Source organism: Myotis nattereri, assembly GCF_964212035.1.
Source record: "Myotis nattereri genome assembly, chromosome: 13".
NCBI lineage: Eukaryota > Metazoa > Chordata > Mammalia > Chiroptera > Vespertilionidae > Myotis > Myotis nattereri.
This window is the reverse complement of record NC_138088.1, coordinates 15,801,918-15,822,242: the sequence shown is the minus strand read 5'-3', so window position 1 is coordinate 15,822,242 and position 20,325 is coordinate 15,801,918. Positions and strand designations below refer to the sequence as shown.

Sequence of the window (20,325 nt, the reverse complement as noted above, 5' to 3'; positions counted from 1 at the left end):
CAGTTACCCACCTCCACTGAGCAGCTCAGGCCTTGCTCGGCGGCGGGAAGAGGACCTGCCTAGGGGAGGAGAAAGGTAGCCATGGGATGCGCTCAACTCAGCCCTGGGCAGCTCCCAGCCTGGCGGGGAAAACTGACCACAGAGCATCCTCCTGCTGTTTCTCTGTGCTCTCTGCCGAAGCCTAAGTGACCTTTTCAGAAAGCACGCCTGACCATGTCCTCTTCTGCTGACAGCCTCTGGGTTCTCACTGTTCTTAGGATCAAGTTGAGCCCCTGGCTGGCAGACTCAGAGGCTTGATTTGCCTCAGCTGGCTTTGCTGCCTTGGTCTGCCCCCTACTCCCCGTCACCCTGAGCTCCTGCCTTTCCTTACCCAAATGTACATGCTACGTCCCACCGCAGGCCCTTGCCAGAGCTTTCCCTTCTGTCTGGGATGACCGTCTGTCCTCTTCACCTGGCTCACTGCGGCTATTTCTTCGGGACTCAGCTTACACACCACTCCCCTGCACCTTGCTACCTGGTACTGGGTCAGGGCTCCTGGATCCCTCTCTCGGAGCACTTACCACACTGGGGGTTCTTGTGCAGCAAGCATGTCAAACTCAAAGGCTAACGCGGGCCAAATAAACGAGGCATGCGGCCCCCCGGCCGAGAGTTTGACATGCTTGCTGTACAGAGTCTATCCCCTTCACTAGATGATAACTTGGAGGGGTCAGGGTCTGGGGCCATTTCTTCAAGGAATTAAGGAAGACAACAGCTTTCATATATACTATCAACTGTGCTGAGTGAATAACTTTTGGGGTTCACTCCACTTTTGGGGGCCATCAGTAAGTAACTATTCATTATGGTTTCACAGTCTAAAATGTTTTCAAATTTTCTAAAATCCTAACCCCAGGATATTTTCTCCACTGCTTTTTAGAGAGAGTGGAAGAGAGGGAGGGGGAGAGCGTGAGAGAGAAAAACTCACTGGATGCTTCCCCTATGCACCCTGACCAAGGGTCAGATCTGAAACCTAGGTACAAGCCCTTGACCAGGAATCAAACCTGTGACCCCTCGGTGAACAGGTCCACAGTCTACCACTGAGCAACACTGGCCAGGGCAAGACGTTTTCAATTTAATACAGGAAATAATGCAAATCTCATAAAATATTATTTTGAGTGTCTATATCGTAAATATCAAATAAGCAAATGCTCAACGAAGTTGGAGAAGAGAAATGTCAATGGGTTTCCAGCCATTTATTCACATTTTCAAAGTGTAAGATGTGCTGATTGACAAAGTATAATAGAACCGCTCCTTCCCCAATGACCACTCCTCTCACCATTCAGGCTCTTTGTCCCAAGGCTCTATCCCGGTCCCCTCTCCTCTTCCTCACTTCACATATTGTTACTACCATAGTTAAGTTCTTTATTAGCTTCTAACTGAACTGCTGCTATAAGAATCTTCTAATTGTTCTGCATATCTGCAACCTCTCTTGCCTCTAATCCATTATACATACTCTTGCCAGCTTAATTTTCTTGATCACATCATTCCCTTGCTCAGAAATCCTTAGTGGCTCTTCATAATCTAGTTCTAAACTACTTTTAAAAGAGCTGTGAGTAAGATGCATTCAAAAATTATTAAATAAAAGTCAACACCAACCCCCAAAGAACTCAAAGATACATAAAGAAAAACATTATGATCTCACCCATCTCTCTAATTTCCCACCTAATCTCCTGATATAATCAGTGTTAACAACCTGCCATTTAACTTCTATCCCTTATTTTTAAAATATATTTTTATTGATTTCAGAGAGGAAGGGAGAGTGAGAGAGAGAGATAGAAACATCAGTGATGAAAAAGAATCATTGATTGGCTGCCTCCTGCATGCCCCCTACTGGGGACCGAGCCTGCAACCTGGGCATGTGCCCTTGATCAAAATTGAACTCAGGACCCTCCAGTCTGCAGGCGACGCTCTATCCACTGAGCCAAACCAGCTAGGGCTCTATCCCTTTTTCTATGTTCACCATGCTCATATAAACTACACTCATTTATATGAGGCTATTATGTTTATTTATACAGAGTGATTATATTAGAATCCTAGTGTTTTTTACTTTTGTCTGCCTATCATCAGAATCCCCCTCCTATTCGCTATAACGCAGGTCCTGCTTCCAACTGCCTAAGGGGGAGGGGTCACATCCTCCTTCTCCCTGCCCCTGACAGCTGAGGCTCCACCGTTGGGGATCTTCGACTCTCAAGAGGAGAGCAGAAGATTGGAGCAGGTTGGAAAGCTGACTGAGCAGCAGCAGAGACTATGGGAGCCTCTAGGACAGTGGTTCTCAACCTTGGCTGCACATTAGAATCACCTGGGCCTCATCCTCCGGAAATTCTGTTTCTTTGTTATGGGTTGGGGCCACAACATTAGTAACAAAGAAACAGAATTTCCGGAGGATGAGGCCCAGAAATCAGGATTTTAAAAAGATTCCCAGGTGACTCTAATGTGCAGCCAATGTCGAGAACCACTGCTCTAGAAGCACTGAGCCTGAATCAATAGCATTGACTGTCTAAGGAGGCAGAATGGAGAGGACAGTTGCCATGTCCAGTGTGATAATGACAGCCACTCAGGCAGTGGCCTAACCAGACTGTTACAGTAACATGAGGAACTACATCTTCCATTTCTCAGCCACTCAGTTCCTGTTCATTTCCCAAATCTAAGTCTCCAGTCTTCTTACTGATTTTTCTGAGCTTCCTGAAATCTTTCTGATAGATTTCTATTCTGCTTAAAGTAGCCAGAGCCGGGTTCTGTCACTCACAACCAAGCATGTCAATTGATTTGCCATAGCATGGCTCTTCAGGTAGCTTCTAAACAAATTATTTCTTAGTTGGGCTCTGGGTACTGTTGGGGATCCCTGGCTGAATAACTCCAACTGAGTAGGCAATGATTTTAATTAAAAAAAAACAAAAACAAACAAACAAAAACACCCAGCTAAATTTAGTGAAGGGAATCCATCATGCCAAAATGAAGAGAACATAATGTTCAGATGTTTTCATTAAATGCCTACTGTGTCTTGGACACTGTTCTAGGTAGCTTCACCACATTACCTTATTGACTTTTAAACAAAGTCCAGTGAGAAAAGAATTATTATCCCCACCTGGTTCAAGAATGTACAGAATTTCTCCCCTTCACTTTGAACCCTCTCACCCCATAAGTCTTAAGGCACTCAATATGTCTGATTAAGTTTCTAAGGCATCAAAGGGCACTGTCAAGATCGACCACCTTAGGTGACAATCAACTCTGATTCTTCTCAGCAGAGCTTAAGAGCTTAAGGGCCTGGTACCTTTGAGTGCTCAAAAATCTGTTTGTGGCATGCAATCAGTGGCACAAGAACACCTCTGGGCTCCATTTCCTTGGGAAGAGGGTGGCTTGAAGCATTTGAGGTCTTGTGTGTGAGTAGAATCAAGGAAGAGGTAACAGGTTTTTTTTTGCACACTGCACTGCACCCTCCCCAACTCTTGACTTTGGCCCGATGCTTCAGGTCTCTGGCTCAGTGTTTATTCTTTTCTCTTTCTTTTTCAACCTCTATTTCTACTTCTTCCCTTCCTTCCCCTTTTTCCCAAAGCATTAATTAAGGGCATGAATGACACCCTACTTTTATATCCTACAGAATCTACCACCTACATCAACAATATTCAATAGATGTTGGTTACACAAATCCATTTTCAAAGATTTTTCTTTCTCGGTTTCCACCTTTGCTACGGAGCCTTTTGTCCTCTCAGGGACTCTTTCTGCCACACTGTTCTTTTGCCACACTCTCATATTTGCCAAGTTTCCCTTGAAGAGCCAAAGGCCATGTCCTTACTCTCTGTCTTCCCGCTTTAGAAGAAAAAGGGGAACTTTGTGGATGAAGAGGTGTGGGGGTGAGAAGTGGCACCAGTGGCCAGAGGAACTGGCTGATGTGGGGAGGGAGGGTCTGTCAGGCTCAGGAGGTGGGGGGTTTGGGAGAGAGTGGTGAGGCTCAGCTCTGTCAGAGGATCAGCATCATCTCCAACCTCCATTTCCTTTAAGGACAGCAAGCTAGCAGGTTGTGTAGATTGAGTCCTTTGACATGGGAGCTCCATAAGCACTTATGGGATGAATGAATGAGCTACTTCCTGCAGAACCAAAATGCAAAGGGAGTTAATAAACATGCCAGAAATGAGGCCAGAGGTTCTGGGAACCAAATGCAGATTAGCTTAAATGTCACAAAGATCAAAAAGTAGGGGGGAAAGGGCTATCTAGGAAGAATGGCTTCTACCCCAGGTGCTTCTGCTCCAGCTTCAGTCCTTCCCACCTCCACCTGAAAGCCTCCTGAGGTGTCTCCTCCTAGCCCCACTTCCCAAACACTGCTTTGGTTGGACCCTGCATTGCCGCAAACCCTCCTGGGCAACCCATTTCCCACCAAAAAATGTTCCATATGCTGCTCTGCTTCCATCTTCTTACCGTTGAGGAAGCTTACTTTTTACTGTCCCTGAAGGCTAGCCACCCAGCCAGACTGGGGTCTTTCCTCTCATACCAACACACGTTCCTCAATCTCATCTTTGCTTCTGAGGCTCCATCATTTTTTAAAAATACATTTTTATTGATTTCAGAGAGGGAAGGAGAGGGAGAGAGGGAGGGAGGGAGGGAGGGAGAGAAAGAGAGAGAGAGAGAGATCAATGATGAGAGAGAATCATTGACTGGCTGCCTCCCGCATGCCCCACATTGGGGATTGAGCCTGAGACCTGGGCTGTACTCTGACTGGGACTCGAACCATGGCCTCCTGGTCATAGGCTGACGCTCAACACTGAGCCACGCTGGCCAGGCTGAGGCTCCATCTTGTACCATCCACTTCAGGGCTCAGCTTCTCCTCCCCCGCCTCCATCAAAGTAGACCCAGTGTTTTTGCATGTGGGGGCTCTGGCATGCAACTGCTTGGTTCCAAAGAGCAGTATGGCCACATTTCTGAGATGTAGGACTTGGTGCAAAGTTTGTATTCTCTCTGAAGTGCAAAATATATGTAATAATGGTGCCCACCTCATAGGTCCATGGGTAAATCAAACGAAACAATGCATGTGCCTAGCACATAGAAAGTGCTCAAATTGGTTGTTATTATTATTATTATTACCTCCCTGTGTTTTTTCTTAACTTTGAACCCCTGGAGTGCTGCTAGCTGTGCCACTCATCTAACACTTAGTTATCTATTGATGGTATCTTTTGCTAACTACTTAAATTCATATTGCTAAATTTTGTGTGTGTGCTCAACTTCCCAATTAGATTTTAAGCTCCTTCAGGCCTGAACCAGATGCCTTCCTTTGATTCCTAACACAGACTAGCAAAGGGTTAAGTAAGAAATAGACACAAATGCACACTTATTAAAACTAGTACTAAAACATTCAGTTTCTGTATAGTTCTTTTACAGCCATGATTTCCCTTAATCCTCACAACAATCCTATAAGGCATGTACTGTTACCCCCACTTTACAGATGAGAAAACTGAGGTTTATAGAGAGGAAATCGTTTGCTCAAAGTTCCAAAGGTCAGGGTTCTTTCCTGCCTCATGTGACCTTCAGCTTTCAGAAATTCTGACAGTGCCTCCTTCTCCTGTTTCATGCCTAAACCCACCTTCTCTGCTAGCCCAATTTAGCATCCATACCAGCTCTGACATTCTCTCTATGTGCCCATGGGGAGAGATGTTGGAGATATATCATTAGATGAACAGATCTGATTATAAAAGAGCAGGGACATGCACATACCCACAATTAATGCATGTCACCTAGAAAGCAGGATGCAAGGTTCTATGTGACCAGCCGCTGGGCATCTTGGTAGGGTTGTGGGTGATTTTAATTTCCTTCTTGCTCACCTGTAGTGTCTACTGCAAATATTACCGTTATAAATAGAGAAGAAAAAAAAACCCCACCAAGTTTAATTTGTTTGCTCATTTAACAGACAACAATGCAGTGCTTCCAGAACGCTCTTTGCTTACTTGCCCCTCCCAGTTTCCTTTTACTAAAAATTGCCACCAATGGCGGCAACTCAACCTCTATCCTCTCCTTCCTCCCTCCAGGCTCCCAGCCAGGTGGGCCCGAGTCCCATCCTTGGCACTTATTAGTCACAGGTTTGAAATGCAGGGGGTGGGGGTGGGGGAGGGAGAAGTGATGTGTGGGGTGGAAATTTGGGGATTCTTTTATCCTCTGCATCTCAAAGGCTGACAGGTTCTTGAGGGGTGGAAATGACTGGTAATTAGTGAACCTTCTCCAAAGCACACACTAAAGACACACTTCACCGTCTCCGTGACCTCTGCAGCCGGGGAGGCTTTGTTATGTAGATGTTCTTAATTGGGTGAGTCACTGCAAACAGCTCTGGGAGAGCGCGCTGTGGGCTGTTTCAGCCGAGGCTTCCTACCAAGGGTTTTAACTCAGGAATGGGCTGGCAGAGATGCCTCTAAGTAACTCACCCCTTTCCATAGAAGTGGGAAGTGGTCCTCAGGTTGCAGATCACCTGTTCTGAAAGAAGCTGGGGATATTTCACAATGTAAACCGTGTTCCCTTTCATCTAGGAGCTGACCAACGCGTTGGAAAGTTAGGGACAGGTATAAATGGACATAACACCACCAAGTGGTAGGCATTAATGCCAGGCACAGGGGAGGGCTTTGCAGCGAGGCTTCAGTCACTGAGGGCCGGAGCCTTGGAGAAAGTTTGTTAACTGTAAAAGGTGAACAGCATTTGTAAAAGGTTATGGGGAGAGTGATTCCCAAGAGGAGGAGACTTTATGAACAAAGGTACAGCCAGACAGGTCGCTGTCGCATTCAAAGTCCTGGCCTCCAGCACAAGAGCTCGGCTCAGAGGTCAGATGAACAGCATGCAGAGTGGACATTTCCACACTGATTCACTAGGTTCTCAAATGACATGACTTACATCAGCACATGCAGTTGTTGGTCCCTGAGTGTCCCTGCTGCTTCCCCCAGAGGTAGGCACCGTGCTTGTAGCCCTTTAAACGGCATCAGGTTGTCCCCCTCCTTATTTTGGTGAATGGCACCATCTCGGCTCTTCCATCCTCAGTGCCCAACAGGCATCAAGTCCTGGCGATTGGGCTGCACAGTCTCTTTGCAGTTTCTCCTTCCAGGCCCTCACCACCCACCCTTCTTGGGGGTCCAGTGCACCTTCAGAGCCTGTGAGGACATTTTCCTGACCCTACTCCTCTCTCCTCCAGATGCATCCTATCTACAACTGTCAGACCCATTGCTTGAAAACACAAAGGTTTAATAACTGCTTCCATTGTGCTCAAAGCGAGGCCCACATATCTATTTATGATTTGGCCCCTCCTTGCCTTTTTTGCTCTTGCCCATCTTCAAAGTCACCTATCACCTCTATATTGCTGAATCCAAAGTGAATTCTCTGAACTCAACTTACTTGACCTTAAGTAGCACTGGAAAAGTCGATCACTCTTTCTTCCTTTTATCCCTTGACATTTTATTTATAAGTTTTTTTGGTACTTATGGAAAAGGTTTAAAGAACAGGATAATAAATGCCCAATTCCTTTCACCTAGACCAGTGGTTGGCAAACTCATTAGTCAACAGAGCCAAATATCAACAGTACAACGACTGAAATTTCTTTTGAGAGCCAAATTTTTAAAACTTAAACTATATAGGTAGGTACTTTGTTATTAACTTAATTAGGGTACTCCTAAGGCTTAGGAAGAGCCACACTCAAGGTGCCAAAGAGCCGCATGTGGCTCGCGAGCTGCAGTTTGCTGACCACGGACCTAGACTTATCAGCTAACATGTTACCATATTGGTATTCTCTCCTCTCCTCTCCTCTCCTCTCCTCTCCTCTCCTCTCCTCTCCTCTCCTCTCCTCTCCTCTCCTCTCCTCCCCTCCCCTCCCCTCCCCTCCCCTCCCCTCCCCTCCCCTTCTCTCTCTCTCACTCTCTTTTTCCTTGAACCATTTGAAAGCTTTAGGCTTCTTGATGTTTATTCCTAATTTCTTCAATTTGCATCTTCTAAGGAAAAGAACATTCTCTTACAAAAACCACAATACAACTTGCACACCTAAGAAAAGTAATGTTAATTCGATATCATCAAACAGTTCAAATGTAAACATTTCTAGTTGTCCCTAAAATGTCTTTTTAGGCCCCCCTCCCCCAGATTCAGTACCCAATAAAGGATCATGCATTGCACTTGGTTGTCATTTCTCTTTAGTTCATTTTTATCTAGAGCATTCCTCCCTGCTCACCTCCTCCCTCCCTCTTTTTCATGATATTGACATTGTGGGTGGTCTAGCCCAGTTGTCCTAAAGAATGTTACACTTTCTGGATTTGTCTGTTTCCTCATGGTAGATTCTGGTTAAACATTTTGGCAAGACAACCATGTAGGTGATGTGTACTTCCTGTTGCATCATATCAGAGGCCCGTATTGTCAGGCTGCCTCACCCTTGGAGATGCTAAGTTTGAGCTCTTGTGTAGAATTGTGACCATTAGATATTTCCACTCTAAGGACTGTCTTCTCCTTTGTAATTTATAGGTAATCTGTGAGATGATACTTCGAAATGCTTTCAAAATCCCCCTGATGATCCTTGGCTGAATGGGCCATTATGTTGGAACCCCATTTTTTCTGATTCCTTTCTTTTCTTGGCTTCCAGGGTCTGACAACATTTTGGATTTACCTCTCCAACTGCTCATTCTTAGTTTCTTTGTGATTCCTTCCCTTCTTTACCTCCATGTTAGTGCTCTAGGGCCAAATCTTCAGATCTTTCTTTCTTTCTTTCTTTCTTTTTTCTTTTCTATCCTGTCTTGTGGCTTTAAATGCCATCTAAAAGCTGAGGACTCCCAAATTTCTAACCCTGGTCCAGATCTGTTTCCTTAACTCTCATGTATCCAATTTCCTCCTTGACATTTCCCCATCTATGTTTCAAAGTCATCTCAAACTTCTCAGACCCAAAAGTGATTCCCTGGCCCCCTAACCTCCTAATTTTCTCCATCCTTCCACTTGCTCAGATCAAAATCTTGGAATTACCCTGAGCCTGTGTTTCTCATACACTCAATGTTAAATCCATCAGAAAATTCTGTTGATGCCATCTTCAGGATATATTCAGGCAGTGTTCACTGTTTCCACGTTTCCTGCAGCAGCCTGCTCCCTAGTCTCCCTCCTTCTGTCCTTCCCTGTTTATGGTCCATTTTCAACACAGCAGCCAGAACAATCCTTACAAAATGTGGGTCTTCCATTCAAGGCTCCCCATCTCACTTGGAGTATAAATCTAAGTCCTGACCTCAGTGTATCAGGCCCTAGAATCTAGGGCCTAGATCAGTGGTTCTCAACCTGTGGGTCGCGACCCCTTTGGGGGTCAAACGACCCTTTCACAGGGGTGGCCTATGACCATTGGAAAACACATATATAATTACATATTGTTTTTGTGATTAATCACTATGCTTTAATTATGTTCAATTTGTAACAATGAAAATACATCCTGCATATCAGGTATTTACATTACGATTCATAACAGTAGCAAAATTACAGTTATGAAGTAGCAACGAAAATAATTTTATGGTTGGGGTCACCACAACTTGAGGAACTGTATTAAAGAGTCGAGGCATTAGGAAGGTTGAGAACCACTGGCCTAGATGATCTGCCCCCCTCCCTGCCCACCCCCTAACCCAGTGGTCGGCAAACTCATTAGTCAACAGAGCCAAATATTAACAGTACAACGACTGAAATTTCTTTTGAGAGCCAAATTTTTTAAACTTAAACGATATAGGTAGGTGCATTGTTATTAACTTAATTAGGGTACTCCTAAGCTGGCCTTTGCTAAAAACGTCCTCAATCTGATTGAGGTATGTTCGCTGAGGTCGACCCCTTCCAACTCTCCCGTCCACACTCATCTTGTATACTTGTTTCGTCTATCTCCTTTCCGAAAACCGACTTCTGCGCATGGGCCACGAAGTTTCAATCACACGTGGTATTTTGTGGAAGAGCCACACTCAAGGGCCAAAGAGCTGCATGTGGCTTGAGAGCCGCGGTTTGCCGACCACTGCCCTAACCCATGATTTCATTTACCATTACTTTCCCCCTTGCTCACTCCACTCCAGCTATTCTCACATCTTTGCTGTTTTCTAAACCTGCCAGGCACCCTCCTACCTCAGGATCTTGGCACTTGCTGTTGTAGCTGCCTGGAACATTTTCCCCCTAGATGTCCACCTTAGAACTTATGTGTGTGCCCATGAATACATCCAGCTGCTGCATCTCAAGGACTTAGTCCCTTTGTGCTAAGGAGCTAGGAGCAATCCAAAGACTGGTGAAGCTGTACCTGAGATACTCATCTTTCTGATTGGGTGACACTGTGACCTTGGAAGCACTTGAGTTCAAGTTTACCACTCAAGCATAAGCAAAGGGACAACATGAGACTAAGAGAACACTCACAGCTTTTGCATTTGCTGTTCCCTGTGCCTGGAAAACCCTTCTCTCAAGTCTTCTCATGTCTGGCTCCATCTTATTATTCACACGTCAGCTCCAGTGGTTCTCAGCCTTCCTAATGCCGCGACCCTTTAACACAGTTCCTCTTGTTGTGGTGACCCCCAACCATAAAATTATTTTCGTTGCTACTTCATAACTGTAATGTTGCTACTGTTATGAATGGTCATGTAAATATCTGATATGCAGGATGTATTTTCCTTGTTCGAGACCCACAGGTTGAGAACCGCTGCTAGGCAATCCTGCTCAGGACACTCCACAGCTGTGTAAGGTTATGCAGTTTACGCATCACAAAAGCTTTGTGAGCAGGACTGAAGTCCAGCCCATGCTCTGCTCATCAAGGATTTCACAGAAGCCCGGACCTGACCGGCTAGCAGAGACCTTTAGGGGTAGGACACTGTATTTAAATTAGGGGTAGGACATTGTATTTAAATTAGCCACCCCCCTCATGGTGTCTGCAAAGCATGTGTCAGTGTTACCTAAAATTTTATATCTCACATATTTGAAATTATATTATTTATCTACTTGTTACCTGTGTCCTTCTGCCAGAACATAAACTCATTGAGGAAAGGACTGTGTGGGTCTCGTTCCTTATTGTGCCCTCGGTGCCTGACACATGGTAGGGGCTTAATAATCACTTACTAATGTTTGCATTCTCTCTCATTTTGGGGAGATGTACACATTTACTTATATTTTTATTTTAGTAATAACTAGCTGCTTAAGTAAATTAGTTTACATTTAAGAAAACTAAGCATTTATCCAGGGGCACTCAGCTGGTTAGTAGCAAAATTGGGTCTTGAACCTGGACTCCCAGGCCATGGTACTGGGCACTCTGAGGCTTGACCAGCCCTTCAGCTGGCCTCTGCCTCCTGGCACGGGTGGTGCCAGGTACAGCTGACACTTGCTTTGCCCCTGGCTCAGAGCTGCACAGAACGCTGGGGCTCCTTTCGGAGAAGTGGGAAGAGACTCTGAATTAATATTGGTAAATCACGCCAGAACCCTCAAGTGTGCATTATTATTATTGCCCCCCATATATTCTAAAATAATTCCTGTAAATAATTATAAAAATAAATCTCAGTGACAAATTTTTTATTTTATTTTATTTCCAGGAACACATTTATTCATCATAATCTCTTCAGGGGTAGGACAAATTGGAGCACTGGGTAGTGAATACAATTTGCAAATAGGCAATATAAGTAGAGAGAAAATTAATATGTATTCCTCAGCGCTCTAAAAGGAGAGGAAGAACATTAATAGCCATTTCCTTGCAGATATAACTTTGAAAATGTTATTTCTGATCCATCAGCGTGGGGCTCCATATGAGGAAAATGGGTAAAACGTGACAAGAAGCGATTAGATGTGAAATGGCATCTTTCCTCTTCACCCTGTTCTCACTGGGAAGTAGGAGGAGTCCTGTTTTATTTTTTTCAGATCAGAGTTCTGGCTTTGGATCAGCTGCTCATTTGCTGGGTGGCTCTCTAGGTCTCTGTTTGCACAATCAGTAGTTGGAGAAGATGGTTTCTAACGCAGTGAATTTGCAGATCACAATTCCAAATTACTGAGGGTACTTGAGAAAAACATAGATAACAGGGCACCACCTACTGACTCAGAATCTCATTTCCATATATTTTAATTGAGGTGGGGGAGGTTCCTCAGCCTGTAAGTGGGCTTCTCCATGTCAAGTTGGGATTTTGGAAGGTACTTGGGGCTTAGACATCATTGCTCCTCTCCCCCCCCCCCCCAACAATATACAGCTGAGCAGGCTCCTCTGGTCAGTATTTCGTTCCCTCTCAAAAGTCCTGTGTGAGCCCCTCTCCTCAAGTCAGAGATGACTTCCCTCCTGAGCTCAGCTAAGGTCTGGAGTATTGGACAAGTTCTAAGCAAATTGGGAAGTAAGATTTGTTTCTCAGTGCTGTTTTGGAGATTTGTGAAGATAATGCTAAGAGATTGGCAGATAGCAGTTTCAGTGGTAAATTCTTTTCTTCTTGCTCCTTCCATCCCAATCTTCTCCCTTCTTGTTTTTTAATTATAAAAGTAGTAGTATGCAGGTTGCAAAAATCACAGAAGTGGTTTCCCACTCACTTTCCCAAACCTACTCCCTCCCACTCTTTGCTAACGTTGCATTTTATTTATTTATTTATTTTTAAAAATATTTTATTGATCTTTTACAGAGAAGAAGGGAGAGGGATAGAGAGCCAGAAACATCGATGAGAGAGAAACACCGACCAGCTGCCTCCTGCACACCTCCCACTGGGTATGTGCCCGCAACCAAGGCACATGCACCTGACCGGAATCAAACCCGGGACCCCTCAGTCCGCAGGCCGACGCTCTATCCACCAAGCCAAACTGGTTTTGGCTAACGTTGCATTTTAATAGAGACAACAACAGAATCTTTAAAGATCCCAAAAGGAGGGAAGTCAGAGGCACTGAGAACTAATGATAATAGTAGTAATAGTTATTATAATGGTAAATAATAACAATAATCTAACATTTGTGCAATGATTCCTGATGCCAGGCATGATTGCATTTAATATTTATTTTTGAACATTTAATTTGTTCTGATTGGGAGCCTAGATCATCCTCAATCCCTACACATATGTGCAAATTTTGCAGAGAGGGCCTGGGAACCTTTTCCCTTTCCTACACTTTCTGAACTCCCTCCTTTAGGCTGAAAGGAGGCTGCCTCAGCAACAAAGAACATTTTGTATGCAGACATCCAGCCTTTTTTTTTTTTTTTAAAATTGAAATCTGAATGTGGTGAGTCTGAACTAGGGACTGGGGCATGATTAATTATAGCAACTATCTTAATCTGCGCAGGAGGGGAGCCTGAAAGAAATGAGGCCAGGTTGAACAGAAATTCGGCCAAGGATAGGTAGGAATGCTAATAAAACTTTGTTAACTGGCCCTGCCTTCTCTCAGAGGCTGATGCATCAAGCTGGAAGATTTAAGGAATCAGTTCCTGTTTCGCTTGGTTCTGGCCAACCCCAGAATCAACTCCCTTGATTGGAAGTAAACAGGATCTTCCTTTTTGTCCCTAGGAATGTGATGGAGGAAGGACTCCAGGGGAAAGGGCCTCTTCTGCCAAAGAATAATAATAATAGTAATAACAAAGATGACAGTGGGAATAAAATATTGCCCTCTTCATCCAGGGCGATAAGGAAATGTCCAGTCGTGTGTGTTGGGCCTTATCACTCTCCATAGGCATGTGTTAAGAGTTCCAGAATTCATAGAGCCAGGATTTCCGGTTCAGACCTGATTTGAACCTTCTCTTCTGTGATCATCATCAGGGCTCTGTACAAATTAGGCTACATCTCTTAATTTTGGATTCAGAAAAGAGGATCACAATTGCAGTGCTTCTCGTCAACTTACTACTGTAAATGTCTGAGCACAAATCTCTCCTGAAGGGTATGTCTTCGTCATGTGTATCCACTGTGCCTAGCACAGTGCCTGGGCCTTGGAAGCCGGGGCTCAGGGCTGTGGAATAAAATGGGCAGAGGCAGGAGGTGCCTACAGCTGACTTTCAATTGGCCATGGAATGGGATGCAGGGACTGAGGAAGAACCCAGGAGACTGACTATACACACCTTTCCTCTCCCTCCGTGCTCTTAGGGCAGGGGCAGAAAGAGGTGTGTTCAGGGAGAAGCTCCAACAAGACTTATCTTCTCTGTTTGCTCTTGAAGAGTCCTTGTATTCCAAAGGAATTATTTGTCTACCACCTGGGCCAGCCCTATCTCAGCATTCCTTTACTCTCTCCCCTCCTGAAGGGAGGTCCATGTTGCATGAAGAGGTTTACCTTTTGCTATTTCTATTTAATTTTCCTTTTGTTCAAGAAGGTGATGAAGTAGAAGGGTGTTCCTGACCTCTTTCTTCTCATCTTCCTTGGTCTAGAGATACAGATCCTTTTTCTCTTTTTCCTTTTCTCTCCCTCCTCCCCCCTCCCCCGCCAACTCTTCCTTCTTTTCCTGTTGTTATGTTCTGAACTCGAACCTCCAACAGCTGAGGGGGAGTAAGGAGAGGTTGGTCCAATCTGTTTCTAGAGGAGCCCTCCCCTACAACATTCAGCAAATTTCTACTCTGCTCAAGAACATTCAATAGCTCCCTATTGTCTTCCGCTTACATTTCAAACACCAAAGCCCACCTTAATCTGAGCTATTCTGAACTGTATTTATTTTTGATTTCCCCAGTTATCTCTCCCTTACAGTCAACTGGCCTTCCTGGTATGTTCACATAGTGGAGACAAGAGTGGGTCCAGAGTTATTCTAGGCAAACCTAACAACTAAAAAATAAGCAGACGATGTGAGATATAGGAGAAGAGGCAGGAGAGGTAAGGGTTGTTGGAATGATAAACTGTCTTGATTTTGGACTGTGTTATTACTTATTCAGGAGCCATTGAAAATTTTAGGCCTTTAGAATGATCAGTAGTGAAGGGGTTTGGAAAGGGGGGAAGGACTCCAGCCCACTTTGGCATTACTGATAAAGTCTGCAGAGCAGTCTATGTTCTGAAGACATAGCTGTGTATGGAGGCAGGGGCATGGATGAGATGGCCTTGAGCATCCTCCTCCTGGGGGGGAGGGCTGTTTCCAATTTCATCTTTGAGTAGGTTTGTCTCTCCTGCTGGCCAAAGCCCTTCTAGGAAGGTCAAGGTGAAAGGTGTCTGGGGAGGGCAGAGTATCATGACCAACAGAGACTGGGTCCACTTCCTCCTTTTCAGGAAGGAAATGCAGACAAAAATGGACAGTGGACCAGAGAGGGTACTCCAGCAGAGAAGGAGGGAGGAGCCTGAGGAGCTGGTGGGGCTGTAGGCCTATAACGATTCCCTTTGATCCCCCTTTATCTGGAGGGCAAGCTTTCTTTTTTGGCCTGCAGGACCTTTTGTTGCATTTCCTGGAAAGCCCCAGAGTAAACACAGCCAGGACTACGTTCTTACAGCCTCGCTTTGCTGTGTCCCTTCCTCCCAGCAGCGAGAGGGGCAGGTGGGTCAGCCCTCAGAGGCCAACATCACTCATCAGGCTGCTGACAATGAAGTCTCCCATTACAGTGCATTGGCACCAGGCCTGAGAGGCCGTGATGAGAGCCACAAAATGCTTAACCGCGATCGTAATTATCCTCCTCAGCTGTACAACCAGGAGTTCCTAGGTGCTGTTTGGACACACAGGACAATGCAAAGCCCTGTGAACACACCTGGGCAGAGGTGGGGAGCCACAGTTACATACAGGCCTGTGATGCCTGTGAGACCTGGTGTCTGGCAAGTCAGGACTCAGATTTCCTTTCTCGATTTGAGTGGGGCCTATTCCCACTGGTAAGAAGCGAGCAGGGTTAAGGCAGGGGCAGCTCTTGGCTGAAACAGGGGACAAGTGATAACATGACAACGAATTGATATCCAGTAATAGCTTTGTGTATCCTGGGAATGGAGGTGTGAAGGTAAATGGGAAATGTGGATTCTTTCAGTTGAGGATAGGCATGCGCTTCCAGTACCTGCTTACCAGGCCTGGCTTTATCCAGATAGGAGGCAGTAATGGCCATCCTCCCTCATCCAGGTGAGGGCAACGTGTGGTGATGGTCTGACCTCAGGGATAACTTTGAGCCTCACAAATACCTTTACTCTGTGAAGACGAAGAGAAAAAGCGAAGCCTGAAATTTGGGCAGATCATTCAGCTCTCTCCCAGGGCTTATGACTGCCAACAGGGATGCTATTAGCTGAGCCAACACTTTGTTTATAGGGAAATTCAGTTTCCCCTCCTCCCTCACAAATGAAACCCACCCAACCAGGTGTCCTTTCCACCTCCCCACTGCCTCTTCCTCTCAAAACTTGGGGAGGGGACTTCCAGCCAAGAGGCCTCTCCTCCCTGCAGTTGAAGACAGTTGCGTAATCCCGATTGTGAAATACTAGAAAGGCCAGGCTTGACGCACCCGCCCTACCCCCCCCCCGCCCCCCCTCTCCATCTCCCCCAGCTAACGGCCCAGATTGGGGGTGGGGGTGTCCCAGTCTGACCCTACTAACGCAGTACAGCTCTGGGCATGGAGTTTTGGGGGACGCTTTTCCTATTCCCCTGAGCCCCGCCTGGGGCGATAGGGTCCCTGGGAGCCGTGGGCACGGGGAAGTCACGCGGTCACGCCGGCCGGCCGGGCGGGCGCGGGGCACGCGCGCTGCGGGCCACCTGTTGCGGCGCGCGCGGTGGGTGGTGGAGGCGCACCTGGCGCGGCCGGCCCGCAGCTGAGCCGGTCCGCTCGGCCCGCGCCCCGGGCTTCCGCAGGTCAGCTGACCTCCAGGGCGGAACTAAAGCCGCCCGCGCCGCCGCCGCCGCGCTCTGTGCTCCCAGCTCTGCGCTTGGGTCGTGCGCCCAGTCGCCATGGCCGGGCTCATGGTCAGTGGAACGCAAGTAAGTCCGCCAGGCCCACGCCTGGGTGCAGTAGGTCCGGGGAGGGGGCCCCCCGAGGTTAAGCAGGGCTCCCTGCTCCACCTCAGGGCTGCAGCAGGTGGGAAGTCTGTCCCCTGCCCAGGACTCCCCTAGGTTGGTGAGGAGGGACCCCCCATTTTGAGCCTGGCACACCCCTTGGCTGTGGGGGGAGGGAGAAGGCCACCCCAAGTCGCCTGCACCTCCCTCTGTCCGTAGCGCTCACTGACCAGGGCCAGCTGGATTCGGGAGAGTGATCAGTGACCACAGCCCACCGTATTTTTCGGGGCCCACAAAAAAGTTTTAAGTTCTTTAATCAGAAGCAAAAAGAGAACTCCGATCAAAGAAAAACTTTTTACTATATCATCTTTATAGCAATGCAGTTGTAAAATACAGGCTTACGTTTTGGGGGGCATTTACTGAGCTTCGCAGATGTTGCATTTTCCCTAAGTTGAAGGTAAGACCCTCTACCAGCAGGACTGGCTTTACTGTGATCCTTGCTTTACTGTGCTGGTCTGGAGCCCAGTCCGGCGTATCTCCTAGGTGTGCCTGGATACATCTTAGTTTTTTAGTAATGGAGGAAGGAGTTCAGGAAGGCAAAAGTGCCTCAGCCTGCCCCCAAGATAGTGACGTTAAGAAGCATCCTGGCAGGGGCTAGGGCCCAGGGGTGGGCAAACTTTTTGACTCGAGGGCCACAATGGGTTCTTAAACTGGACCGGAGGGCCGGAACAAAAGCATGGATGGAGTGTTTGTGTGAACTAATATAAATTCAAAGTAAACATCATTACATAAAAGGGTACGGTCTTTTTTTTTTTTTAGTTTTATTCATTTCAAACTGGCCGGATCCGGCCCGCGGGCCGTAGTTTGCCCACGGCTGCTAGGCCCTAGTGGCTAGGGTGAGGGTCCACTGCAGACTGGCCCGGGCTCCTACCCATAGGCCCCCCATTCTCTTGAAGAGGTGTCTTTGGGAAACATCAACTCCCCAGTTTAAACCATGGTGGGTACAGCAGCTTCGCTTGCTTCATCTGTAGTGAAGCCTCAGGTGTTCTTTATCATCGCTGGAGGGACGGGCTAAGCCACTCTAAGACCAGGTGACTTACTTGCTGGGAAAAGCCAGGTCTCTCTGTTTAACCTCCGATGAAGCCAGCCCTCTTCCCACCTTCCCGCACACCCAAGGAGAAATAGTTGCAAGGTTTTGGAACTCTCCCCTTGGATTGCCTAAGGCAGGTAGTGTCAGGAATAATTAGATTTTGAGATTACTTTGGGCTAAAGGGAATGGTTTTCCCTGCTCAGAGTTCAGAAGTGAGCAGGCCAGGAAGGTACCAGCCTGGTGGAGAGGTTAAAAATGATGGTCTTATTGGCCCTGGCCTGGTGGTTCAGTTGGTTGGAGCATTGTCCTGTGAACCCATCATTTTGCGGGTTCAATTCCCTGCCAGGGCACATACCTAGCTTGTGGGTACAGGAGGCAACTGATCTATGTTTCTCCCATCAATATTTTCCTCTCTCTCCCTTCCTCTTTCTCTAAAAAAAGTCAACAAAGAAACATATCCTTGGGTGAGGATTTAAAAAAAAAAAAAAAGAAGGATGGGGCTTAAACCCTGTCTCTGCATTTCAAATCCAGCATTCTCTGAGGGTAGCTTCTTCCAGCTTCATGGAGGACTTGACAGTGGGGCTGACTTTCCTGTGCCTCCTTTTTGCTTCCTCCATTTCCCAAACTTGATTTTCTCCATACCCCCTGCCTTTAGCCCACCCCACACAGCCTAAGGGCATTCACTGACCTGTGGGTGAGGCATTTTTGAGCTCCTGCCAGGGGAGGAGCTGGGAAATGCCCCTGGGGCATTACATGTCCTAAAACCTAAAGACCCTAACCCCAAGTGGCAGCCTGAGGTGAGGGTCTTTTCAGCATTCTCCCCCCTGCAGTTCCTGATGACAGCCATCCTAAAATAGCACCTTAAATGTGTCACATGGTATTTCTCAAACTTTGGTATATCCTTAAAGGGGGGGAGGTTGGGGAGGACTTTCATGAACCCACAGTGTTAATATTGTTTTTATCACAACATTGCTTAAATACACAAATAGTAAAACCAGACATAACTCTTTCTAAGCTGATATTTAGAGTCCTATAAACTCCAAATAAAGGGATGGTTTAAGTATAAAGACACCAACCATAACACCAATAAAATTAAAATAACTTAATGAGATGGATGATGTTGTTCTGCTGAAACTGGGTCATTGTTTTCAACCCCTCTATGGACTGACTGCCATTGCCCTGGTTTTTAGGAGTTCCATAGGCCTCAACTTCAAACACTTGGAGATGTAGTTCTTCCACTTTCTATTTATTTATTTAAAATATATTCATATTGATTTTAGAAAGGAAGGGAGAGGGAGAGAAAGAAACATCAATGATGAGAGAATCATTGATTGGCTGCTTCCTGCATGTCCTACACTTGGCATTGAGCCCACAACCCAGGCATATGCCCTGACTGGGAATCGAACTGTGACCTCCTGGTTCATAGGTTGATGCTCAACCACTGAGCAACACCGGCCAGGCTCCTTCCACTTTCTCTATAAAATCTTTTATTCAACATGGATATGACTTCAGTAGGCTGGAATGAAGCATTCATATTCAGCATAAAGTTCTCAATCTTTTTCCACCAGTTTATGACAAAGTAGTAGGATCTATACAATGGTAGACATAGGGATATTGGTCTAACTCAGCTCTTTATCCAGTGGCCACTAGGTGCTGAGTTTTAAAGATGTTATCTCATTCCTGTAGTGTAAGTAAAATGAGGATAATATGTGACTCAGGGGGCTGTTTCATGAGGATTGAATAGATAATAGCCATGTGGTAGGCAGTTAATAAGTGTTAGTTGTTACATTATTTTTAACACCTTTGGGGGCAGTTAGTGTATGACTAGTTTACGGAAGAGGAAACAGACTCTTCTGTGACTCATCCAAGATAATATGGCTGGTAATTAGCAGCAGAGGGACTTGAACTCATGACCAGGGCTGTTTCTACTCTGACAGCTTCCAGTGGTGCGAATTTATTTATTTTTATTATTTAAAACTTTCTTTTACAGTTGACATTCAGTATTTTATATTAGTTTCAGATGTACAGTATAGTGGTTAGACAGTTATACAATTTACAAAGATATCCTCTGGTAGTACCCACTTGGCAGCATACATAGTTATTATAATACTAGAGGCCTGATGCACGAAAGTTGTGCAAGGGGCTCAGCCCTTGCAGCCCTGGCTTCATTCGGAAGGTCGTCTGGAAGGTCGTTTGGCTGTTCGGTCTAATTAGCATATTAGCTCTTTATTATATAGGATTACTGACTATATTCCCTATATTGAACTTTACATCCCCAATGACTAGACTATAACTACCAATTTGTACTTCTTAATCCCTTCTCCCTTTCACCCACCTCCCCAAGCCCCTCCCCCTTGGCAACTATCAGTTTGTTCTCTGTATCTATATGTCT

General features: G+C 46.0%; 1 protein-coding gene across 1 annotated transcript in view; it reads left to right on the top strand.

Annotated features, from left to right (window-relative positions):
• Positions 1-16,632: 16,632 nt before the first annotated feature.
• Positions 16,633-20,325, top strand: part of LRMDA (leucine rich melanocyte differentiation associated) — a 1,011,348-nt gene continuing 1,007,655 nt past the window's right edge. Inside the window, exon 1 of the mRNA XM_081105319.1 lies at positions 16,633-16,828. Within this exon, the coding sequence (XP_080961445.1) occupies positions 16,799-16,828 (30 nt within the window). The 5' untranslated portion in view covers positions 16,633-16,798. The remainder of the gene's footprint in view (positions 16,829-20,325) is intronic.